This window comes from Colius striatus, chromosome 5 (assembly GCF_028858725.1).
Source record: "Colius striatus isolate bColStr4 chromosome 5, bColStr4.1.hap1, whole genome shotgun sequence".
NCBI lineage: Eukaryota > Metazoa > Chordata > Aves > Coliiformes > Coliidae > Colius > Colius striatus.
This window is the reverse complement of record NC_084763.1, coordinates 11,773,678-11,800,449: the sequence shown is the minus strand read 5'-3', so window position 1 is coordinate 11,800,449 and position 26,772 is coordinate 11,773,678. Positions and strand designations below refer to the sequence as shown.

Sequence of the window (26,772 nt, the reverse complement as noted above, 5' to 3'; positions counted from 1 at the left end):
GTGCCAGAGCTGTTGGTCTATTAAAAAAACAGCTATGTCATTGGAGTGAACATCTAGGAATTGCATTAACTGGCATTCTTTGCTTTAGAGTCTATACTGAGACTCAAGAGAAGTTCCAAGCCCTACTGTTCTGTGATTCTGTGATTTTATTCTTAGCAGGATAGACATTAGGACTGTGATTTCAAGAGGAAGGACAACCTATCCAGCTCTTGCACACATTCACCAGCAGAAGCTCAATTTCTTTAGAGTCCTGTGCTAATGAACAGCTAACTTTGCTGTCCTCATAAGTTACCATAAAGAGTGAGTCCTGAGCAAACACCATTTGTGAAGCTGACATGTTGAATCCACAGGAAAAATTAGATAGTTTTCTATGGGTTTTACAATATGTATTTTAAGAGCAAAAGATGCTCACTGTTAAGAAAGAAGCAGACTAGGACCATCATTAGTTATGCTTTTCTGACTTACCAGGCCTTTTAACTGTTTTAAGCTGCATGCCTGTAAGGATTAACTAGTATGAGATGGAATTTCTCAGCTTGTATAGTTGGAAGATGTAACCTTTACTTTCTTTTCCCTTGCAGTTAGAGAGCGTGCACTTTCTGTTGTTAGGCTGAGATTTGTATGTAGAATCCTACCTGCAATGGATTTGGTGAAGTAAGAGGAGATGGAAGGCCATGCCCTGGTGACTGGCTGGGTTTCTGAGGGGAGCTGGAGGACTGTGGGGCTGGAGGCGGTTGGCTCTGGCTCTGGGACTGTGTTTGGTTCTGCTGCGGTGGTGCTGACGGCTGTGGTTGTGGTTGCTGGGTCTGCTGGGGTGGCTGTGGAGTCTGTGCCTGCTGACTTTGCTGCTGCTGCTGGCTTTGCTGCTGCTGTTGCTGCTGCTGACCTTGCTGCTGCTGCTGCTGTTGATGCTGTAGCTGCTGAAGATGCTGAAGCTGTTGAAGCTGGGAGTTCAGGGATGAGGTAGCTGTGAATTGAAGAGAGTGAAAGGAGTTATGTAGGTTTCAGTAGTACCTATTGTGTTAAAGATAGTCTGGATTAAATTCTGGTTCTGTTACGTTGTGGGGCAACGCTGCCCACTGAGGTCAGGTGGCCTCAGACTTCAGAATGTGGCAGGAAACACGTTCTCGTCAGTAATAGCCTGAGGTTCTGCCAGTGCAGTTCTGTGGCAAGTCAGACTTCACTGGAGGCAACAAAAGCAAACCTTTGGAAGGGCTGCAGCTCTGCCCACAGGATGGCCATCAGAGCAGACCAGCAGTCTTTGCTCAGACAAGATTACCAGTAAAGCCAATGGGAATTTTGCCTGCCCAGGGAAGAGGCAAAAATGATGTCACTGTGCACAGCATAGCAAGAACTCATAACATGAACTGGTGCTGTTACATAAAGAGGAAGAGGAAACCATAACTGTGAAAAGAATGATACTCTGAAAAGAGCCTTGTCATGTCTCTATACAGTAGTTGTCAGGAAATAAAACACTGATCTGTGAAAACCCCTGTGTAGTGCACAGGTAGCAAAAATACCGCATGAAATGTGTGTGTCTGAAATTAGAACTCCTTCTTATCATTCACACCTAAAAGCTATAAAGTTTCTCTTGTGAAATAGAGTAGCTGTTCTGTGCACTTGCACTGCTCACTTTCTCCTAGTAGTAAAGGTCTGTTGTGTTTTGCTAGCATGTCCTACATGAGGCTTTGAAATTGGTGGCTCATGTCAACATGCTGGCACAGAGGAGCAAACTTTGTCTCCCAGAGACTCTTTCAAATTGACTATGGCATTCATTAAATTTGGGAAAGCATAAAATGTGCCACAGGAATATCACTAAGGAAGAACAGCTTTAAGTAGCAGCCGGAACATCACAGGAGCCTGATTCTTTCTGATGTTTTGACCTGAACAGTAACCCAGGTCTCCAGCCTTACTAACTTTAACCCAGATCTTAGGGGTTGCGTTAGATGACTATAAGATCCCAAGCAGAACAGCTTACAAGGCCATTTTGCAGTCTGTATACTGCTTTGCCGACACCACTCTGTATTCTAATTTCCATCAGTAGAAGCCTAAGTAAACTGGGAATGAATCTAATTTGTTATTTCTAAAGTGGCAATCAGATTTAATGGTCAGAACCCTGTTCACCAAGTCATTTGTGGATTGGCAGATAAAGGCAAGTCATCTCCACTTTCTTTCTAACATCCCTGTTTCTGCTTTCGGATTTCTATGCCCTGGGGATGAACCTGAGGTCTTGGTCCGACTTACGAAATCAATGAGCCATAAACTGGAATAAACAAAAGAAAAAAAGAAAATAACATGGGCAAAGATGAGGCAGAATGCTAAGGCCAGAAAGGCTGTATGAAGGAGAAGTGAAAGGCTTGGCAGAAAGATCTGTTGGCCATCCATTCCTATTCTTGTAACTGCTCTAAATTTTATTTCACTAGAGGCAGCAATCAAACTGCAAATATGCCTTTACAAGAATTACAGTCATGTGTATGTGACTTCAATAAAGAATCTGAATAATGCAGAGAAGGAGGACTGGTAACACCAACATATTTCCATCAGGGAAGTTACTGATGGAAGTTTTGTGTTTCAATATAAAACAGAGTGACCATGAGGTTAAAACCACATGTGGCATCTCATGAGAAATCAGCCCGCAGAAGTAGGAATACACTGCCATCAATTCCACAATCAGAACTCGTATCTAAACACTATAAAGCCAAGAGGGTAGCAAGTGGAAATATAATCTAAGGCATATGAGGACAAAGAGTGGAGAAGGTGTGTATACAGGAAAGGAATTGCATAGATAAACACTAATCATACTATGAAGCACGTCAGATGGCAAGGAATATCTATCTATTCACCAATCCTATCTGTAGGTAGGTACATAGAGGTAGAGAGACTCTTCATATTCCCATGAGGAAAACTAATCTGGATCAGCTCTTTACTTTGTGCATGTCATTCCTATCCAATGATAGCTCAGCAGTCTGGACAAACCATTGATCTCTAGAACCAAGACTTCAAACACAACTGCCCCTTACTGCTTCCACAGACTCCAACATAAAAATGAATGTGATGATGCCCCACAGAAGCATAACTTGTAATCCATGTGGCTCATGGAGAGGAACAAAGAGTCATTTTGTATCCTATGTGCACAATGGGACAGCATAAAACTTTTTCTGTAGCAAATTAGAGAGTTTTTTTTTTGTACTGCATTGGTACTCAAAACCTTAAAGGCCATGGCTTGGAAGAGCAGATTATTCAGAATGCCTTATGTTGTATGTAGGGCAGGGCACGTGTAGTAAGGGACAGGCAAAAGCAAGTGAAGTGGAGAGGTAGTTATCTACTGACACATTCTTAGAGCATAGAATATATTTGGCTCCTTGAGTGACATCTTTTGTCTAAAACTTTTAAAGTATAGCCAATAATTAAACTAATGTTGAAAGTATCAATCTGACATAACACAAGGTAGCAGAACAGAAGGATCGTTGTGGTTTGAATAACATAAAAGTGTAAAAACAGATCGTCACCAAATTTTTGTCAATTATGATAATTGAACTTAACAGTATGCAAAAGATATCTGGTGTCAGGATATTAAAGTAAAAAACATCACTGTCTGAACTTCTTAAAATGGTGACATACAAGACATGAGAAGAATCGTAAAGAAACCCCAACTGTAAAATAAATGAAATTTCTTGACAAAGTAAAACAAAGGGGCACTTACATTATACTGCCAGAAGTTTACTTTGTGTGTTTGAATGTAGCTCAGAGCAATCAGAAGACTAATATGTATTATTAGAATTACTGTTCCCTATAGGCCATACAATTTTCTTTAAGGGTAATTTCATTGAAATGTTGCCAAACAGTGATATAAGCAGCCTTGCAAAATAAGGCTCTAAAGTACAGACACACAGAAATAGCATCAACATGTTTGTTTACCATTGGACAAAAATCCACACTTACTGAAATACAGTTTTACTAAATATATGAATCTGCTTAGGAAAGAAAGATTATATTGTAGCACTTGTTGGGATTTACTTGATGGAATGGTTATCCTAATGGTGCAGGCCTCAGTTTCATTAACAAGTCATGCTTTTGATCAGATGTTGAATTACATTCTTAGAAATGAAATCTTCATTAACCTTCCATTCTCCACAAGGCCAATACTCTGTTTAATGGACATTTTGATTTGCACATTATTTCTTCTGCCAATACTTAAAACAATGGATGGAATTCAGAGGGAAAAAAGAAAGGAAAAAATGTCTCAAGAGTAGGGTTTTCTTAACCCTAAAATTTTGCAATTCAGAACCTACTGAGGTGCTAATGTAACTGCCATTGAATGGCCATCACTAGCATACTTCTATGTGTTGCCAACGTGAGCAGGGGCCATCACTCAGGCAAGCTGACTGCTCCAATGAATGAAGAGGGTCCAAAGTAGACTTGGAAAACGTCAAGTTTCTAAATTCTGTTGACATACCCAGCACTCTCAGATAATGGCTCAACATGGAGATTTTTGTCATTCCCATATAGGAGCAGAAAAGCTTTTCATGCAGTACTGCTCAATACTCGTATGTTGGCTGATATAGGAATTTCAGTATCTCTACCATTTACTTTTATACTGGAAGTGTACTCATTCTTGCTAGGGTGGTAGTCCCGTCAAGGAAAATTTTCTTGATGGAGAAAAGTTACTCCATGTTCATGACAAGTTTGTACATTCATTGCCAGCAACCGCACACAATTATACAAACAACTTCTTTACATATAATTCCTTTATCAAGCTCCTTTGAAACATACTATCACGCAATAAATAGTATTGAAGTGGCTTAGTGAGGTATGGTTGTTTAACATGTTATTGCTAAACAAACAGATAGGGAATTGGAAGAGGAACTGTTAGGTCAGACAAGGCTTTCTCAAAGCCATACAGCCGGTGTACTGCAAAGGTGGATTTAGGGCTCTGGATCATGCCTGCCAGTCTGCTGTTTGTGCTGCCTGATTGCAGTGTCTCTCACAATGTGTGTACTATCCACGGCAGGGGTTGTGTCATATTATTGTTTGTAATCAAATCCAATCCAACTCCCAGAGCTTGCTTGCATAGCTCATCCATTATAAATCGTATACCTGTCTAGCATTTGTCACTTTCTGCAGAGCCTGGAGTCTGATGGAATTTCAGGTGGTACAACAGTGCTATGTCTGCATGTATAAAAGATAACATGCACTGCCTACCTCACAGGAATCTTTTTATGACTTACTGGCTAACAGTTGGGTGAAACTTTGATGTATTTAAGTGAGAAGTGCCTACTTTCTTGCAGAACTGCATTCAAGAGTTCAAAAGGCTTGCAAAAAAATTGCAGAAAGCTGTTTCTATGTTTAAAAAAGACAATAGGAAGTGCATCACTTTAAAAGAGAGATAATTAACTAAAAATGCATGCAAGCTATCTTAGGAAAATCCACAAAAGCTGTGTGACATTTCAACTTGCCTTAAGAAAAATGAATGTTGAACATATAACAGGTATTGAAGAAGACAGTAAGGAGAATTATGAAGACATAATGGTATGAGAGGTTTTAAAGCTTAAGTTTTAACTGTAATTTCATGGGTGCTGTGGTGCCATGGCAGACTCCCCAAGGCATCACCCCACATTTATGATCCTACTTTAAGTGGATTATGCTTAGCCACAGTATCGAAGCATTTACATTAGAATAAGTGAAACAGAGTTAAGAAAATGGATGGTCAAGAGGCAACAAAAGCAACCTTCCTGATCTCCCAGTTCACCTACTTCTATACATGTCACACATATCAGACTACTTCTTTGAGCATTTAGAGACATTTATGATGTAAGGGACACAGTCCTTCTTGACTTCCTTTGGAGGATACCTGGGACAGAATGCTGCTATGCATTTACAACATTTACATAATATGTTCCTCTACTGGGTACCTACATAGGAAACTGAAATGAAACTACAACGCTCCTCTGTCAAGTAGAGTGGTGTAGTGGGAAAAAATCACCTTTGATGCAATCATGCTGAAAGAAGCAGACTGATCCATAACAGGAGGAATGACCACATCTTTTTTTTAGTGGGAAAACTGAAAAGGTTGTCTTCAAATCCCAATCCTGAGTATATTCACTGAAAGTAGTATTGAGTCCCTGCTGCCTCTGGCTAATATATTATTACATAAGTATGGCAATGGCTCTGGTTATGGTTTAAATAAAAATATACATTCTAAAGTTTAATCCCATTTCCCCAAAAAACAAGGAATACAAGTAAACCCACAAACGCTTATATAAAGAAAACAATGTAAAAATTAGGACTCTTTTTTCACCTCTCATTCACAATATAAACTCAGATTCTTAAGACCGCTGCAGCGCTTGGCAGAAGATCAAATTAATGTTCAGGGATTCAATTTGTATCTAGACTCTGCTCTTGTGGATAAGCTTCACATAATGTTTGATTTATTTTATTAATGTTTTGCACATGTTTGTTTCTGTGTAAAGAGGGAGAAGGGGTAGGAGGAATAAGAAACATTTTTAGTCTGAAAACTGTTGTGGTACTCTACTCTCTGTCCTCCTATTTACATAATTGCATAGATGTTCTTCAGTGCCTTGGTAAAACGTACAACAGACTAAAAAGGAGAAAATCATACATTAAACCTTTTCCTATTTGACTGAGCACAGAACTTGGCTCTCGCCATTTCAAGGGCCTAATGCCTTTTCCACTTCCCCAGTAATGGAGAATGGATTTGCATTGCCTTAAACTGAAAAGTGTAACTAACTTAAGCATCTGGGCTTGTGTTTGAACTGATGTGGCCCGCTTTTTTTTTTTCCACCTCGTTGTTTCGCTTCTAATGAGGTGAATGCCTTTCTTTTCTTTGAAACAGCTTTCTAAAGATTGAATACACACGCTGAAGAGCCTAATGCAAGTCTGTGTTTACACTCCTTCCTGGGTAATGAGGGTAGGTTAGCCAAATACCCAGCCTGTTTTTGCATACGCTTGGATTTTGAGAGCAAAATGCGAGTTGTTTTAAATACGTTAGTGTTCTCTTTGTGAAAAGAAAGAAAAGGAAAAAAAGGAAGGGTTGGACTTGTGGGTGAAGAGATTAGTAATGGGATACAGAGCATATTATTTCTAAATCACTGGTTCAAATCCAGTCTAGGTCAGTACAAGGAAGAAAAGTCATTGCACTTTAATGGTGCTTTGGAGGATTTTCTACCTTACGAAGGATGTATTAGATGTATTGAAGATGCATTCACACACAGATACTCACAGAGAGCCTGTGTCAGAAGCAGTGTGCCACACAGTCAGGGTAATAAATTGGTGGTCTTCCAATACCTATTAGGAAGACCATAAAGAGTATGGCCTTCGATGGCATCGATTCACATCTTTATTTGCACTTTCAGTAGAGAAGCTAAGGATAGAAAGAGTAAGGAGATCGAGTCGTCTTCTCCTTCCTAAAGGTGATTCCTCCAGGTTATAGCTGCACAATGCAGATGAGGTTATGGGGAGAAACTTGCATTGTCGATGCTCCTCTCTACCATTTCTGCAGATAGACAGAGGGCTTAACTTTCTACTGTTGTCATATCCAGCATCTTTCATGAGCACTAAATTCACTTTAAAGAATATAGGCAATAAAAAGGAAGTATTAAGAAGAAAACCATCATAATTTATGAGGTGCCTGTGGTGTCTCCACATTTTGATGAATACTGGAACTTCCCTGAAAAATGATCCACTGTGTTAAATAAATCTGACATTTTTTTTTCCCTTACCAAACCTGAAAATGTACAATAATCCACTAAAATCTTAAGAGGGGAAAAAAAAAGGAAGAAAAAGTTGTTCTAGATAGAGTATTTGACTAAGTATCAGGGCAAGTATATTTGGAATAATTCCCATTTTGAGATATTGAGGCTATTTTCCTCTAGTTTATGACAACACTCTGAGCTGAAGTTCCCTGAGTGTATTGTAAAAATTGCATTAACCTATTTAAAATGCCCAAAGGCAAGAACAAGCTGGAGAAATTAGACTTTAATAAGACATTTGCTTTCTCAGCTCAAATGGGACCTTAGGCCTCATATTGTACAGATGGCTGAAACATTAGCTGGAGTCAGGGTATCATCAAGACACAGGGGATCAATCAGGGAGTTGTCTTGGGACTCATGCAAAGACAGGCAATTAAAAACCCACGATAATGTAGTCTGAGGGCAATGTGAGTGTTTGAATGCCAAAGGCTGGATGTTGAACAAGCCATATCTAGATCTGGTAAACTCTTAATTTTACCAGCCTGATTTTTTGTTTGTGAAAACATTACTCTGTCAGAGATCAAGGGGCAGGATCTTAAAGCAGATAAAAACAGCTTTCTAGCTACAGAGAGCAAGACTGGTCCCAGATTGTCTAAGAACAGAACAGTGCTGGAATGGAAAATCAAATTGACTGGCATGGTCTTCCTACAGATTGGATTTCCGGACCATATTGAACTCATAAAAATGTTCCTACGGACCAGAATTTAAGATAACCTCCCATTCTTGGCAAAAATTCTACAGCACTCCTTTGAAAGAAGCTAATTGACAGAGAAAAAGTGATCATCTGAAGGCCAACAGAGCCCAAAGTAAGATTTCACAACCGAAGGGATATGACAGGGAACAGATGAATGACACCAAGAAATTAAGTTTGAAACAACAGTCTGCTGACTCAGAGAACAATGACCATGACTCTTAATGGACATGAAACAAAGGCTGGGCACTCTCTACACATACAACCATTAATAACAGGAACCGCAGCTTGTTTTTCGCTCTCCTTGTCTTTTTCAAATGCTCTACTATTGATGTGAACCACAATTTCCATGGCACTTATGCAAACTATGTGTCCAACATGCCTTGAAGTAGCAATTGTTGTAGCAAAGGCAGTGTAACTTCCAGGAGCTTTGGAAGAGGTTGTGCAGAATCCTGTCCTGCAGTTCGGAGAGCCTTGGGTCCCCCCGTCTAGAGAGTGTCTTGACATTTCTCCTGATAAGGTCACTATGAGAGGCTCTGGAACAAAGTCTTGTCAAGAGGAACTGGCTGAACTGCCCAGTGGCTTCAAAGAGTGATTTTGCTTTCTTTCAGATAAATATGCAGTTGTGTCTTCTATAATTGTTTATGGCAAATGGCTCCTCTGACAAAGAAATATTTATCCAGGTATAGCTTCAGCAATGGTTCTTTGAAGATTGGGAATTATTAGAAGTCTCTTCAAAGGGTCTTTGAAGTGAGTCATGTTTCCTTAACTAAAAGTGAAGTTACTATATGTGAGATGTACTGGGGTTTTGTGTATGTGTGTTTTGGGTGTTATTTTTAAGCAATACAATTGAATAGTGGATCAAAGTGTTTGTGGTTTAAAAGGCTGGCCTCGGATGCTCAGCTTGTAGAACTATCCTCAGAATGACAAAGGATAACGTCACTTTCTCCCAGCATCAACCGAAGGAAGCAGCAGAGGGTACCGTGCCCACTAGGTGACTTATTATATCTGTATTTCCATCATTTTCCACTTCCAGACTATTCTGAAAGCTAGTAGACCTGAGACAATCCTGTTTTCTATTAAGAAATCCAAGCAGCAAGAACTCCAGCAGAAATTCTATTCCCAGGGTGCAAATTCCAGCTAGGGAAGTTATCTGAGTAGCAAGGAGAACGGGCTTTGGAATGACTCAGAAAACAGCAATTTCTATGCTCTAAGGAGAAGAGGAAGATATGCAGCTCAGGCCAGTCCTTTCCTTTACAATCAGTAAAACTACAACAAGTATGAGAACCAGGTGCAAGAGTGTGAGCTGTACCTTGCTGCAAGGCTGCACATGGAAGTGCTCTGCTGGAGCAGTGACTTAGGCTTCAACATTGGCAACAAGTCCCGTTCCCCTCAATATAGTCTTAAATTTCTCCTGGTTTTACCAAGCCACAAATAATTAAAAATGGAAGCAACCGTGTGAAAAAGTGAGGAAGAGAACAAAACAAAATGTATGTCCTGAACCCACATGGGCTGTAATGGTCTCAGTCCCTATGCAGCTCCCCGGGGCTGAAGGGCATTTGTCAGCAGCTGGGACAGACGTGCTGTACCATGTTGAGCATGGCACTCTTCATTAGTCATTGAAGAACAAAAATGGACTAAAAAAAATTTCTCTAAGTGACACAAAATATTGCTTAATAGCTGTGATACAGGAGCAATCTTGAGCATAGGTCACTAGGTTGGTGAGGAGATGCTGTACGAGGTGCTGTTACCTCAATACGTGAGCAAAAGATGGAAGGATTCTTTCTTTAGATAAGGGATCAGTGCAGAGAAACTACACAACTCTTTCCACATGAGAAATGTGCAGAAGAGCTGAAAAGTGAACTCTAATATTGTAATCTGTCACACCACAGGCCATTCCTGAACGCATATACCACTAGGAAAGTACATTATGTCTGCCTGCCGTTGTCTCACGGTACCTCTATTTTGCTGTCTTTAAGGATCTTCTATGATTTTTATTATTTGCTGTGTGTAGATAAGAAGAGCTCTATTTGTTGTCTGCATTTCAAAACATACAAGAGTATCCATAACTGTTTTCTTTTTCTAAGCTTTAAACTAACTACAGGTCAGTTGAAGGCGAGCTGCCTATATCTCTTTTCCTAGCTGGTTTATTTTACTTGCAGAGAGATTAAATCCAAAGTTAAACAGTAGGTGAGCAGCGTTTCTGGACTCTGTAGCTGATCATCTGCTGAAGATGGACTGACTGCTCATTTTTAATTTGCAGTAAAATGAGGGAGGCTGAATATCAGATTTCTCTCCTGCCCCTATAGCTCATCAGTCAAACATGTTGTTGCTTTAGGTGCAAATCCTAGCTCAGCTGCGCTTGGCATGCGTTGCCTTCACACAGCATCAGTAAATTAGATGCTCTTTGAGTGCTTGTGTGCTTCCACCTACCTAAATTTTCAGCTCACTCTTGAAATAACCTGGTTATTCACATAGATAAATTGCTCATAGGTAGAAAATTTGGGTGGGAGTCTTAGGGAGAAGATTTTATAGGCACTCCTCATTCATGGGCTGTAAAGTCAGTCATACTTCTGTATTAGGATGAAGCTTCATCCACAGCTGAAGAGAAGGGTTGGGAAGTCTGGAAAAGCAGGTGAATGGCTCTGCCCAATCAGTGCACTGTCCATCTCATGGCTTTCAAAAGCACATCAGGAACCCCCATGCCTTTTTGATATTTCTGACATTTTTGTATGCAGCAAAATAGTTAATAGTGGGCTTTTGAACAAGCCACATCTAGATCTTACTTTAGCTATTAAACTGCTTCTTTGAGGTTCATTACTTTTAATTTGGAAGTGATATATTGCAATTAATAAAAGAAACTTAAACAATGTATTTATTACAGGGAGTGGGTAGCCCCAGCTGTAGAAAGGGAACAAAAGCCAAAGTGTGACTTCACAATTGGCCAAAAATCTGTTCAGTCAGAACAGAATGTTGTTGAGCGTTTGGTGCAGTAACTAGTACCTTAAAATCCTTATGAATGGAAATAGTTGCTTTTTCAGACCAGATAATGGAAGAAAAGCTGAATTTGGTCTCTAACCAGTAATTCCCAAAAAATCTCACAGGAAGCCAGTCTCTGCCTTTCTTAAGGAAACATTGTCTGATTGTTAATATTCAGGATAATTAAATATCTTTCAAATAAAGATTTAGGTCTCATCAGCTCCATGTGTTTAGCTATACGAGACCTGAATGATGCTACAAAACATTCTTCTGATTGTTTGCCATCTCCAGATTTCTTAGTCTTTTAAATAAATTCAACAACATGTTAATGCACATCAGAAAAAAAGTGTTTACCAGTGCACTAAGGCTGTTATAAATATTAAATGCACCTGCTGTTAATGTTGTCGTTCTGAGAATTATAATAGAATCCTGCAGAACAAGCTCTAAAAAGACATAAATTCACAAGAGAAGGTATCTTAATACATGTATTTTATTCATCCTATAGAAACATACTGGCATCAATGCAACTAGTCCATCCAACAATTAAAATATTCTCTTACATTTTTATTCTGTTATATATAACCTTTTCATAAAATGCAACAGCAAAATTTTAACTGTAGAAAACAAAGAAAATTTTGATGATGGTTTAAGTATTGGTCATCGTGTGAAACTGATTGCTACTATGTAGTCATAGGTAGTGCTGTTTGGTTGCGAGGGAGAGAAAGCAGAGAGAATTTACTGTTCACAAATTTCCTTGCCTGTGAAATTAGTGGATTTCTCATGTTCCTGAGGAAGCCCACTGAGAGGTACAGGTGAAAATGCTACATAAATACTGGGCAAACACCGTTACTAGATTTACTACGGTAACTCCAATATCAATTAAATGGAGATGAGCTTGTTCCAAAATAGTGTATTTAAGTGAAAAGCCTGGACCATTCAACAGTACAAAATAAAGAAACACATGTCGGCGCTGATACAAGATCCAGCTTTTTGCTTAAATTGACTTCTGATTAAAAAAGTTAGAGGTTGCTTCTCAAATGGGATGAACTATCTATCATGGCAACCCCGAGAACAAAAGCTGGCACAGTTAATGCACACGGAAATCTGAAACCACTACTTTAGATTTGTTTTGCCAAGTTTTAACTAAGTAGATGCATAAAACTGTTCCTTTCATTTTCAGTGCCAGGTATTTTGTCTTTACTCTGTTGATTTTAATAGCTCGCTCAGAAGCTTGGAAATGAATGTTTCTTCCATCATCAATTTAAAACTTTTCCATTTGCCAACTAGGGATGCTTTTTGTACTGTGTGTTTTCAGTGAAGTCAAAATTAATATGGTTCCCTTTGATTTTCCATCCAAGCAGTGGGGAACATGGGGCAAACTATGCTTTCATCTCCATCCTTGAGACAGAGCCAGGTCCAGCATCATGTGACCACAACAATACCCCTTTCCCTCTCTTCCACAATCTTCCAAAAAATGGAACTTTTGGATTCATGTTTTTTTGAAAACTAGTTGAAGAGATCAGCTCTACAGGGGTCCTCCAGCATTTTCTAGGGGAGAATAATTCCTATGGCCATCATCTCCAACAAATCAACTGCTTTTCATTTCATACAAAGCCTTCATTTTGAGCAGATGTGGCCCCAACAGTCTCTTTTTCCTACCAGCTGTAGACATTTACTTCTTTTAAAGAAGAAGCTTATGGACTATGATGGCATTCCATCAGTCCTTGCCTTTGAACAGGGGACTGAAGCAAATGCAAATTTGGCTAAAAACTATTGGCAGAAAGTCTTACTCATGTAATTTTGGGCAAAAGCAGCTGTGTAAGGTCCCGCCTTTATTTTTTTAAGGATGTTTAGGGATATATTCTGCTAATAGCTACACAATCAGAACTGCATTAGAACAGCATCAGAAGAACACCTACAAATACTAGACCCATAGGGGAAAACCAGTGTTCATAAGCAATCATCCAGTGCTACACATTTCATTAGGAGGTTTGCAGCATACACTGCTGAGCCTGTTATATTTTTGGATTATAAATCAATTGGGTTTCATAAAGAAACTAATGGCAGGAAAGGATCTTGTGCTTCAATGTTTTACACTGTTAAGAGGGGATGCCAAGTACATTAGACCTCTGATATCTGTGAATCAACACTGGTCCATGGACCAGTACAGACAAAACCAGAAGTAATTTCCATGAAGTTTGGTTTTTTTATTGATTGCTTCCTTGGTTTATTTTTTTTAAAGTAGCAGTATTCTTAAGTAGATGAATTCTAATGGCCCTTAATTATGTTACACAGCGAAGTGTTATCTGAGTTTTTGCAATCATAGTGCTAGAAGAATCATTGATTTGACTGATTTTCAGATTTGATCATAGGATATCCCCAAAATATATAAGCTAGAGATGCTTGGGTGATTCCCTCACTTCTTTCAGCTGCAACTGAGGAAGGTCTTTTTGTCAGGTACAGTCCTATGAGTGCTTTGCAGACCTGCAGCTCGCTTGGCTGAGAGGGCTGTTTGGCTCCTGCCATAAAAGCATTCTAAAGAAATAGCCCCAAGAAGACCATGGGGCAAAAGTGTCAGCCTCTGCCTGCACCTTGTGCCATCATGGATATGAACATAGAGCACATGCTACGGAGCAGCTCTCTCTGCTGAGATTCATAAGAGTGCCCTCGGCTTACGTTCTGATCTGAAAGTTTAATCTCCCCATGGAACACATTAACCAGAAAAGTATTTTCATAATTTGTAAACACTACCAAACATTTGATTTCAGGCTGTTTAAGGGATGAAATCTTCTAGGGGGAAATAAAATAAATAACAATCAGAACATCAGACAAAGAAAGTAATTATAAATAATTAAATGTGTTGTATGGATGTATACTAATTCCACCTGGATGCTGTGCTTCCAAGATGCAAACTACAATTTACCTAGTTAAGAAAAAAGAAAAAAGTCTCCTGTATGACAGAATAAGTCAGATCAGAAATAGCAAATTAGGACTGATTGTCTTATGAAGGTCAGCACTTGGGAATTCACTTCCTATTCCTAAACCTACCATATCGGCACCACCTTGGGCACGACAGTTAATCTCCCTGCCTCACTTTCCTGCTCCTTAGAAGAAAAGGAGGCTTAATAAGCTTCAGTTCCCTCTAAGTTAAGTTAGTGAAGTACACTAGTGAAGTACACTCAGTGAAGTGCACCAAGATCCTCAAAATGCAGGGGATCAAAGACACACTAAGTTTTATTTCCACATGGAAAAGGTTGCTACAGAGCTACCTCTTACATTGTGCTAATGAGAGGTAGATGGTTTAAAAGCACCCATTTATTTTCTTTTTTCTTATATTTTGGCAATTTCTATGCAATGCTTTTACTCCCAGCAGCTCATAAAACTTTCTGAGATCTTTAAAAATAAGGATGTCTTTTAAGATGATCACTCAGCTAGAGCACATTTTAGGCACTTGTCTCACACCAGGTTTAAAGGATAACCCAGAATGAAAAACAGTCCCAGATTTCTTGGAAGACTAGTACATAGAATTCATTGAACACCACTGTGAGCATCTGTCATCAGGGACACACTGATGGAGACAGCTAAACCAAGCTAGTTAATGATAATAGTAATGAAAGAAATCCAAGAGAAAATTTCACCAACAGGACATCACAGGTAATAAACATGATTCTTCCAGTGCAGGAAGCTAGGCCAAGGAAACTGGAGGGTGATAGAAAATGAAGAAAGGAAAACAAATTCGAGGGCAATAACTATAGGACCCTGGTGGGCTTGTTACATGAATGGACTGCAAGTAACCACATCCTGCCACAAGATGCTTCATAAATTTTGCTGTCTTCTTAAGAGGCCGAAGACCACTGACCTCCCTTCCTCTGCTCAGAAGACTGCTTTGTGCACAGACTTAAGAAATTTGAACCATTGTGTGACCCTCCTTCCTTCCAACACCAATGATTGCTGCCTCCCAAATTACACAAGAACAAATAGGAAATGGAAACTCCTCTGCTTCCCTTGTTCAACAGCACCTGCTTTTTCTCTTCCTTAACCCCCTGCAAAATAATTCTCAGGCTCTTGGGACCAGTGATGCTAAGGATTACTTGTTTTTTGTTTCTAAATACAAGTAATAACTGTAATAAACAAAGAAATCTGAGTTTATTATATGATGTTCACACATAAATGTGACATTTATATATGCATATTTCATATGTTACAAAGCCTCTGCAGGCAACATTGTCATTCTATCCACTGAGAACACACAGAGAGAGTCAGAGAGATTAAGAGAGAGCAGCCACGTGAGATGGTTTGGAGGTACTCTCCAAGCACAAAACCTACACAGGCTGTATACTCAACAGCTATCCTTGAGCACCTCAAAGTAGGAGACCTCTGTTACTCCTCTTAGCACTTCTGAAGAGCAAAATATGCAAAGGCAGACAAGACCAAATCCAGCCTAGCTACCTATGGCCACTCATGATCATGAAAATTCAAGAGAAAGGCAGGCCTATCCCTGTTTTGTGTACTTTCTGAAAAGGCAAAAGATGAATCAAGGCAGAGTCATCCCTTCCGTACACACGACAGGGCAAAACACATAAGGCTGTCCATCAACTGGAACAGTTTTGAGTGTTCACTCATGTAAGTGTGTGCCAAGGATGTACCTTTAAAATTCTACAGTGTGCATCTTAAAAAAATGATCAATCATAATTTCCTTTGTTCATGAGACTAATACCTTCACAGTAATCACTGGCACTGGAAAAACCCCAACGCAGCCTTCATAGACACATCTTTTTCCCTCAGAAGATCTCTTGTTCTTAAATGATAAAAATCTTATCTTAAAGTAAAAATACTGCAAATAAAAATATACAAATCAGCATAGATGATGAGAAGGACAAACTCTTCATAGAGCAATGAGAGCAGTGAATTTACACTTCTGCAACCAAGAGCAAAATGTAGCCTTTATTTACTTAGTTCTAAGAGTTTTTTGTCTTGTGCATCTGATTTTCTCTTTGCATCATTTGTGCCACTAACACTGTGCTTGGTACACTTTGCCACCCTTAATAGATAACACGTCCCACATCTGCTGTCTAGACTTACTGTCCTTTCCAATAATGAGGGTATGCAAACTCTTAGTAGCATACACAGCAATAAAACTTGAAACAAAACAGTAAAATAAAAACAAAATACCATAAAAAGTCCAAAAATCTCAGTTCCTTTCTGGCTTTCTTTAAGCTCCTGCATGGGATAATCTTTCACCTTTATTGTGTCATTACTCTTATTAAGCAAAGGCAGCTTATATTTAACAATTCCATTATTTTCTTTTCTCCATTACATAGTACCACATTAGGAGCCCGCTGTGTGTTTTCAGGCAGACCCAATCTGTTCTGCCTTGCACAGCCCAGGCATTACATTCCAAAATGTCCCTGTGGAGCCTTAGGCACCACCAGCAGCTGCTCTGCACAGCTCTTTGTGCCAGGGACACTGCACTGCATCCAGGGCACTAAGGAGGAGGATGCCAAGTTGCTGTTTATCTATGTCACTCTCCAAAGCCCTGAAGATATCACAGGCATTTATGAATCACACATAAAAGTTGTTTTATCGCTGTCTTTCTTTTAACCCCACCCTGCCCCAATTGTCCATTTCCTCTGTCCTTTTTCACTCTCTTTTTCAAGACAATGTGCTGTTTTGTATGGTAGTGAATGCAACATGCACATCTTCTTGGACAACAAGGAAGGAAGGAGGGAAGGAAGGAAGGCAGGAAGGAAAGAGAGAGAGAGAGAGAGAAAGAAAGAAAATAAAGAAAGGAAGGAAGAAAGAGAGAAAGAGGAAAGAAAGAAAGAAAGAAAGAAAGAAAGAAAGAAAGAAAGAAAGAAAGAAAGAAAGAAAGAAAGAAAGAAAGAAAGAAAGAAAGAAAGAAAGAAAGGAAAGAAAGGAAAGAAAGAAAGAAAGAAAGAAAGAAAGAAAGAAAGAAAGAAAGAAAGAAAGAAAGAAAGAAAGAAAGAAAGAAAAAGGTAAAAATCCAGAGTCAAATGTGAGTGGCACAGCTATAATTCTTTATGAAACAGCAGGTAAGATTGATTGTCAAGGGTCAAAAGGCTAGGTCAAACTCCGCTCATTCGTCAGCTGAATGTCATTTTTGTTTTCCTTGTCACCAGATAGCTTTAAAAAAAATTGCAACTCCTTCCTCATTATCTGGGACTTGGCTCCTTTCCTGCCATCCAGTATTAATGAAACTGTGCTTCAAGCTTGGCCTTCATCTTTGAGGTTCTTCTTCATGTACTTCTTCCCTTTCTTAAGTACTACAGAGCGAAGACAATTTTAAAGATTGTTTTCTTGCACAGAGAAGTTGGAAAATTGCTGCTACAGTGAGAATGATTTGGAAACATACATGCAATAGAAACGTCTGAATGAACAAAAATGTAATTAAATCATAGCAGGTCCAAAGCCCACACAGTGGTGTAATTGAATCACGGTTAAATCCATGCATCTCATACAGAATCCTTAAAAAAACCTCATGATACAATATTTTGAAATCTTTTATGAAGAAAAAAAAGAACTTTTTGTTATAATTACAAGCTGTGCACCACTGGAATAATGCTAATACTGAAATTATCCCTTGATTTACTGTGAATGTGATTTATATACGTCTGATTCAGATAAAAACATCACCAATAATTTCCTTAAAAAACAACTTCACATCCAAATTAATTTAAATTAAATTACACCTATGTGGTGAAGTTTCATCTGGCCTGAAATGGGATGCCATTTAAAGCCAGTAGTTGGTGACCCGAAGGACACTTCCTCACATAAAAACCATTTTGTGTCAGAGGTAAGTTTAGGTGCAATTATCCTCTTGTGCATCTATATAAAGGCAATACTCTTGTGTTTATTGAGGGCTTTTCACAAAGGAATCTCAGGGTAAATGACACAAATAATTAAACCTCACCTAAAGTGAATCCACATGAGGACTGCCTCTGTGTTTAGTGGAACAGAATCAGGAACCCTTCGGTGACACAATGAGAGGATTTACTAAATTAATTTTCATTAAACACATTGCTGCACGGGGTGATTTAAGTATGTTGACTAATTGACATAATACCTCCTTTTAGCTAGGAAAATGACCTTTTAAAATATTTATAATCACTCTTTGGCAAAAATACCCTGAAATCCTGTGTTAAATCTGTATGGAATAGCATTTTGCACCAGTCTGATTTCCCTGCACAAGCAAATGTAGTGACTTCAGTGAAACTATCTGCATGAAGGGCACCTCAGATGGGAAATTCTAAATGCTTTGCAAAAACAAACCAGTTTTAACTGTGAAGATCAAAATAAACGACAACTCAAAACAAAAAGAAAGGGTTCTGGTTTCAAAATACTTATTGGACTATCCACCTGCTACATGAGAGCGCTATTTCAAGCCTGACTGCTGCAGAAAAATAAGCAAGTCTCTGTTTTCTTCCAGCGACAAGTGGAAGACAATTCAGCTCATAATGTGATGGATCACAGAATTACTGAAAACAGAGACAAAAGGTTCACAAATTGACAGTAATTAGTTAATCCAAAACTTGAGAGTACCTGGCTCTCAGCCATGGTGGAGTTTAGAATGGAGCAGTTCTGGGAACTACTGGTATTTTTTGACCTGACTGGGTTTTCAGGGCATAAAATATGATGTGCTTCTAAAACATTAGTCAAAACAAACCAGTTTTGACTAACTCTCAAAGAAGATACAATTAGACGAAATTTCAATAAGAGAAAAGAAGGCAAGTGAAGAGGAAAAACCGTTCTCATTGCAAAACTAAGTTTTCCTTCAGGATGCTTTTCTTTACTCCATATTTCCAGTGCCAACAAAATCTGCCCTTTCAACTCTGAGAGGAAGTGAGCATAGCAACAAGTAAAATTTGAATGGAGGGTTTATCATTAAAATAATTTAGCTTATAGCACTTGTGTGAATGTGTGTTTTAACTGTTCACTCTTTTCTAGCCATGCTACAATGTGGACATTCTTCCGTATGTGTGCTGCAATGTATCAGTTTAAAACCTGGAGTAACTCTACATCATTAATGTGGGAAGCAGCACTCTGGGATCAGGCCAAGTGCATGGATAAAAGTAATTGGAAAATGCAGTTGAGCACTGTCTGGGAGAGCCTCTTTTCGTTATGTAAAATGACTGATTATGAGATCCCAGCTGGGTTTTGCATGGGGCCTTGTTCACTGAAATATTAATAGATGACATTTAGCTAAACAGTAAAACAGAATCATGATACTGTGCTGAGAACTGCCACCATAAACACATTTTACTTCCTTGAATGAATACTAATCTGCATCTGGCTGTTGCCAAACTGCCACACTTTCTCCTGACAAGCTACAGCCTGCTCTACTACCCACAGCTCTCAGGAGCTACACAGCTTGTTTTTTTCTGGTCACATTCAGCACAGAAATTAGCTGAGGAGGCAGTGAGTTCTTCCCTGTCAACCAGGTGAGAAGCCCCTGTGGGTATAATACAGGCAGCTGTTTTCTTCAATAGTCTAGAAGTGATGATGATTGTCAAGCACTGCTTCCAGGTGTGGTGAAACACAAACTTTCAGTTCCAGAAGTGCCTCTCAGTGTTGCTGCCCTCAATTAGCTCAGGAATGTTTGTTGATTATGTGGAACCCAATCACAAATGCTAAATTTTCAGCGATGGAGCAAAGATGGTACATGAGCTTTCATGCCTGCTGAAAGTCGGTTCACCTGTAATACACCTTGCTTCATTCTTCTTACTCTGAACTAACCTCTTTGCTCCTTCCTTTCTGAAAAGAAAAAAACCAAATCTTTTTCATTCTCTCTTTGTTTATATTTTTCCCTGTTTCCTTTCATTCTGTGACTCCTCAGGGTTCCCTATATGGATTCGCTGTACACCATCAGGCAGTGTCTTTACTACTCTCATTGCATGAAACTGAACCATATGAGTGAAAAGCAGTTGAATTTCTCTCAATTTTGGCAACAACAGTTTGAAAGCTGCCTGCTGAGATGAATTTTTGAGAAATTTCTCTGCTATTTTCCATGTTATTGAGGGCTTCAGTTTTACAGGGAGACAATGAGTCTTACTCCTGTCTGCCTGAAGATTCTTCAGTGCTTTTTGGCCTTGCAAATATTGTATGATTAATACAGAAGGAGAAAAATTTAGAAAGCTACTCTATCCTTCAATAGTATATTAATAGCACTTTGGTCTCACCATTGCTTTAACCAGACACTAGTGATGTTTCTACTGCAGGCTGACCCCACCTGCCTGCTTCTTCCATGCTGTTTTTATCACTGATATTCAGGTAACCATTTCTATGTAGATCTTTCCTCACAGAACTTTGCCCTTGCACCTTCATGTTCTCTCTTTTGCTGTTTTCTGCAGTACTATGATCAGTCACTATCAGCTGTGTTATTGTGACATGAACAACAGTTCTCTGACTTAATTCTTCTTATCTGTGTGTCAGCTCTACACATTTTGCAGATTCACTTAATGTAAAATACCATCCCTTTTCCCTGTCATCAGAGTCTTATGATGGTCCTGGTTTCCTAAGGGGTGGAGCATCTTTTCACCCTGTTTGCATATGGCATCCTATCTCATGTCATCTCCAACCCTCCTTCCCAACTCACATCTGAGGTGGTTTTCTATTTTCAATATTTTTTTAGGTTTTGAACCTTAATGCATTGGTATAGTGATTTTTTACTGACTCCTTATCCAGTTCTTTAAGGTTTGTTTTGTGAAATTTACGTAAAACTGTCACTCCAGCATTTTTATACCTTTCTCCAGTCATTACTTGGGCCTGATACTATCTTTATGTCTTCTGTCTAATCTCCCATGATGAACCTGAGGTTCATGGCGAAACAGCATAAAATGACATATATGTTCTGACAACACTGATTTATCTCTTTCAATACCTCACTCCCTTCTGCAGTTGTGCTTTTAGGAGTCCTCAAGGCAGTCCTAAAATTCTACATCATGAATTCTACAAATTAATCCAGAACTGGATTTTTCTAAAAAATCAAGGAACCAACAAGCATGGACTTTGCAAGACAGAAAGGCGGCTCCAGAAAGCTGACAGACGTTAAAATAAACCTGTGGTGTGAGCAGTGAGCAATATCAGGACATTTGTTTGGCATCCAAAGAGCCCAGAAGTACGCAAACTCAGCAAAAGGAGCTGCAATAGTAATATGGTCCCTCAAAATGAAGGAGTTTAACAGCCTGCTTCTAAGCTCGGCTTTAGTGAAAGCTCTGAGCATATAACCCAAAGCTGGTGAACTCAGAAGTCTTTTCCCAACCTCATAGCAAAAAACCCCAGTATACAAAAATTAAAAGATCAAAAAGGCAAACAAGGTTTCTTCTCACTTCAACTTATTGCTGCTTCTGAGATTTTCCTGTCAGAAAGCGACTTCTACCTATGTGTGAGAGAAAAAGAAGCTCTTTCTTGCAGCTGCAGGATATGGGGAAATGAATAATAGGTCAGAGGACTCTAGATATCACTTCATCTCATCCTAACTTCATTTTATGGCATTAAATTGAAAGATCTCTAAATATTCAAACCGTGTGGCAGATGATGCAATTGTCACTTGAGCATAATTCCTATTCACTGAAGAAAATTTGCCTGAGTAGGAACTGCAAAGAACTTACAAGCTTCCCTTGTTACAAGATTATTCTTTATGCCTCACATGTATCATGAGTAGCTGGGGCAGACAACTACATAAAAAATCATTTAGAGAAAGATCATGGACAGAAATGATTTCTTAGAAAGGGAGTGTAAGGCTTTATAAGAACCTTAATGCAGAACACTGTGAATTGTATGAATTTTTCGCTTTCATTTTAGCATTAAATGGAGATTTAGTATGACTACTTTCATTTGTCACAAACACACATAAGCAAGGCTAAAGGACTAATATGCGGAGACCTGAAATACATTTCTTCAACAGGAAGCTTTGCATTTCTGCAGGCATAGCAATACCACTATTTTAAGAAATGAGGATCAAATTAAATGTTTACTGCTGCAACACACTATTGCCAACAGTGTCAGTAAATTTATGAACAGTTTATAATTTTAACTGCCTGGGACAGTGGGTCATATGTGCATTAAAGTAGTCATAATAACCTGTCAGTAAAAATTTCCTGTGGCACATTCAAAGCAAAAAAAAAAAATGTTTGCAAATTGAGCAGCTCGTTTCTGCACTGGCAGAACAATTTCTCATATGACGAGGTACAGTCAAGCCCTCCAAAAAATAACTGCAGTTTGACCTGATGTGCTAACTGGGATTTAAAGATTATTATTTTTTTTAATCTCCAGAATTCCTTCTCAGGATTCACCAAACAACACTTTTAACACACAGCCATCATCTAGAAAATTGCTTGCTCTTGCCCCTAGATCTTGCCTCTAAAGAAATAAACAACTACCCACATTTGACTTACGAGGTACTATTTATTATCTATACTGGGTAGTGTGCAGGAAGAGGGAGGATTTCCCTCACTTTGGGAGGCAGCATTCAGCAACCTGAAGCCTAACAGCCTTGTCCTTGCAGCTACAGCTTCCTCAGGATTCATTTGCCCTAATGTTCTCTTCCCTTGTTCGGAGCTGCTCTCACTCCCCCTGCAGTAAACTCCTTTCTGTAGGATCAAGCCCCCATGGTGCTCTCACTGCTAAATCTCAGCAAGCAGAAGGTTTCCAGGCCTGTGCCTACCCATGAAGTCACCTAGCAGAGTACTGAAATCTCAGATGTTGTGATCAGTCATTCCTAGTGTCACTCACCCCTGCCGAGGGGGTCATGGCATCAGCAAGGACAGCAGCAATTTGAAGTGCAATGCTCAGTCACTAGAATAGAGCCAGGAAACACCTTGCTTTTCCTCTTACTAGCTTAAGGAACACAGAAAATGGGTGTGAAAGCATTTGGCTTTGAACATTTCTTCAGTGAGATGTCACTTGCTGGGATATTAGTAGAGAATACATCTCTCATATACACACATATGTATTGACTAATGTGTGAGATTTGTGTGTAACTTTGAGAGTAAGAATTGCCTCAGTTTACTCAGACCATTTCACAAAGTGGATTAAATCAGTCACACAGTGGGTCTGCAGCATGTTTCAAAAGGCAGCATTCATACTGTGGCCAAAGGGAGCCCAAAGAAGCGGGCCATAGTGCCCCTGCTAACGAACATCTCCTCTTATACTAACAATCTAAAGGTTACATTTCAACAAAAATGAGGTAAACTTATCTTTGCCTACGCAGTAACTCTCTGCAAGAGACAGTCAACACGTAAAGCATTTAAAATGAGCATTTAAAAGTTACAGGGTGAGTGCCTTTCTGTGTTTTCCTTTAAGATCACAAACAAATCCAACCTTAAAGAGCCACTAATAGACAGCAGAAAATCAGCTAAATGTGCATGGACAGTTACATAAAGTCATTTATGCTAAGGACACCAAAGATACATCCACACAGCCAAATACAAATTTTGTTTTACTAAGGTTATTGTTAAAGTTATTAAGCACATATCCTGTATATAAGAACATATAAACAAAGTACATGTCCACTTAGTTTAAACAAACTATTTCTAAATGTATATACATGTTAAGTAACATTCTGGATGGATGCTTAAAGACTCCAACTATCAAAATTTCAGCCAAATTTCATTCTCAACTTGTTATGTATAAATTCCAATTCCTTTTGTTAAAAGGCCATTTTTCATTCCCATGTTTTTGCTTGCACAATGTGTAAGGCAAACATTCTTTAAGCCTGAAGTGATTACCTGAAGTGATTCCTAAACATTCTCATCTTAAATTTAATATAGATTGTTTTATGCTTTGCATATAGTTTAGAGTTTATATCTTAAGTTTATTATCTTGCATTTAACTACATTGAATTTTATCCTCTGATGTACTGCCCAGTTTTACAGTTCTGGTAGCACAGATGAAGCAAGGAGGAGTGACCTGCTATGAGTGCACTGCAAATGCAAAGCTCTGAAATGCAACTGTTGTTATCACTTTCACAATTATATTCATGTAAACTTCTTAGCATATTCTGTAAGAGACAGAAGAAAAGCCCTTGATTAAACACTGCAAAAAAATAGCAAGTTTAAATAAAATGGTCTACACAACTTTTAATATTCAAGTTTAAGTTCAGTCTGTTCTTTACAGAATTGAACTAATGCAATATAAAACTTTTAATTAAGAGTGTTCTCCAACTGGGTATTGTTGGCACACAGATTTCTGCACAGTGTGTACCTGTTGATCAGAACGATATCCGTATCCAGCAAGATGGTTATCAGAACAATAATGAATAGGCCACAGCAAGAGCCAGTGGAATAAAATGTTTCTGTAATTAAAAAAGAAGTATCAATAGTTCCTCTATATTTGGGAAAAAGTGGGGGAACAGAACTATGTTAATAATTATTCTGGGATGCTACAGGATACTTAGTATTGATGAGCTTTCTGGACTTGTTATGCTGTTCACTGTATTGCATATCTAACATACTATCCAAACCATAAACTCATTTACACTGGTCCTGCAACTCAAAAGTAGAATGGCAGGCATCAAGCCTTCATAAAACAATTGTTTCCTATTGCTTTTTAATATTTTGTTCTTCTCGGAGCAGCCGCTGGGATAGATTAAATGGAAAGCTGACATATCTAAACGTAATGAAAAGGACTGTCCTGTGGCAGTTGGTGCCAGGAAGAGGGTTACAGTCTATGGAACAGCTTAAACAGATGTTGCAAATTTCTGCAAAGCAGCTGATGTTTCTATTCAAACACCAACCTAGGGCCTACCTGCAGGACCTGATACTGCTGTCTTCCCATGGAAGCAAGAGACTTACATATATCAGCTGTTCATTTTTTGCCTCGTTTCTGTTCTCCCTGTTTACAGCACTCAGTATTTCCAGTGATTTTTCCTTCTTGGTCTCTTCTCTCTACCCTCCTCTGAGTAGCTGGATCTACTATGAAACCTGTCCCTGACTCTGCCCCTGCACTGCTCCTCCATTGTTGCATGCTTCAGGTTGTAGATATATGTTAGAAACTCTAATAAATCGCTAATAAAGATACATCTCTGAGTAAAACCTGACCACTCATGGCAACTAGACATCCTTGAGCAGCTCCACACTGCTGCATCTATCTGCACAGCTTCATCCATTTCAACATCTTGTGTTTAGGGCCTTATCCTGCAGTCAATTCTTATATGAAAAATTTATCAGTGAGATTACTGTCAGACATCATTTTCTGAAGGAGGTCAATGTTAGAGACTGGACATCAAGGCAGATGGATTCCTGGTTCAATGTAGTGTGGCAATTTCTGTATCCTTAGACTCACAAAATGACTCACTTTTCAGCTAGAATGGTGCTTTACTGCCACAGCAGTCTGCCAGGCTGAACTTATGGAAGTTGTTGTCTCTTATTGCATGTGGCTGAAAATGCTTTAGGATACTACATGCCTAACACCCTTTTTGCGCTTAACAGGAGAACTATAGCAGGTCTGGTCTCTGTCTCATAAGCCCTTGATTTCTGATATAAAGGGTACAGCCAAGGAGCTCTCCCAGTTTTCCTTCTTTCTCTTTCCACACAGAATTTACCTCATGCCTCTGAATATCCAAATAACAGGAATTACAGAGATCATGTGTAGGCACAGTTGTTATGGTACATCCACTTGCCAGCTATGTAACCATTAGATGGTCTTTTCAGCTAAAGGAAACTTCAGGTTAAGGAGTAATCAATCTAGTTATTTTTTAGCTTAAAAATAGCAATATATTTCTATACAAAATAGTCCTGTTCCAAGGAAAGCCCTGTAACGCACACTGAGTGAATACCTGAATCCCTTCCTTTTGTTATTACTGAAAATTATTCCTTGGGAAAATGATTCCCAATGTGAATACTTCCCAGTGCAGTACTGTTCTCGCTGAGAATATGGATATCATATTCACAGAAACGCTGTGAGAGGCTTCTCCAGCAAGAATAAAGAAAGAGAACAGCGATAGTGCAGCTGTGATAATTCAGAGTCACCTATGGAGCTGCACCTGCAGCATTCCCTTTGCTGGAAGAATATTAAAAACTAGTGCTTTTCGTATTATCTCATGGCTATGAAATTATTCCCTGGATATAGGAAAATATTCACAGCACTGGCTGAACACAAAGCAAATGATCTCCAGCTCTTCAATCCAAGCGGGCACATTCCCTCCTATCAGCCTGTACAGACTAGCACAAATGATACATCACCCAGCTGGTGCTGAGACACATTAGGTGCTTGGCAGGTGGAAGATGGCATGTTGTTTTGCATGGCATGTTGGAATTGACCCTTCAAAGCCTGAAACTATTTGTCCTTTTGCTTACAACCCAGCCCAGTAATGAAGTA

At 39.0% G+C, this 26,772-nt stretch overlaps 1 protein-coding gene across 3 annotated transcripts in view; it reads right to left on the bottom strand.

Moving 5' to 3' along the window:
• Nucleotides 1-26,772, bottom strand: part of POU6F2 (POU class 6 homeobox 2) — a 322,297-nt gene that overhangs the window by 103,482 nt on the left and 192,043 nt on the right. For all 3 annotated transcript variants that reach the window (XM_061997033.1, XM_061997035.1, XM_061997036.1), the window contains exon 5: nucleotides 633-964. In XM_061997033.1, the coding sequence (XP_061853017.1) occupies nucleotides 633-964 (332 nt within the window). The remainder of the gene's footprint in view (nucleotides 1-632; nucleotides 965-26,772) is intronic.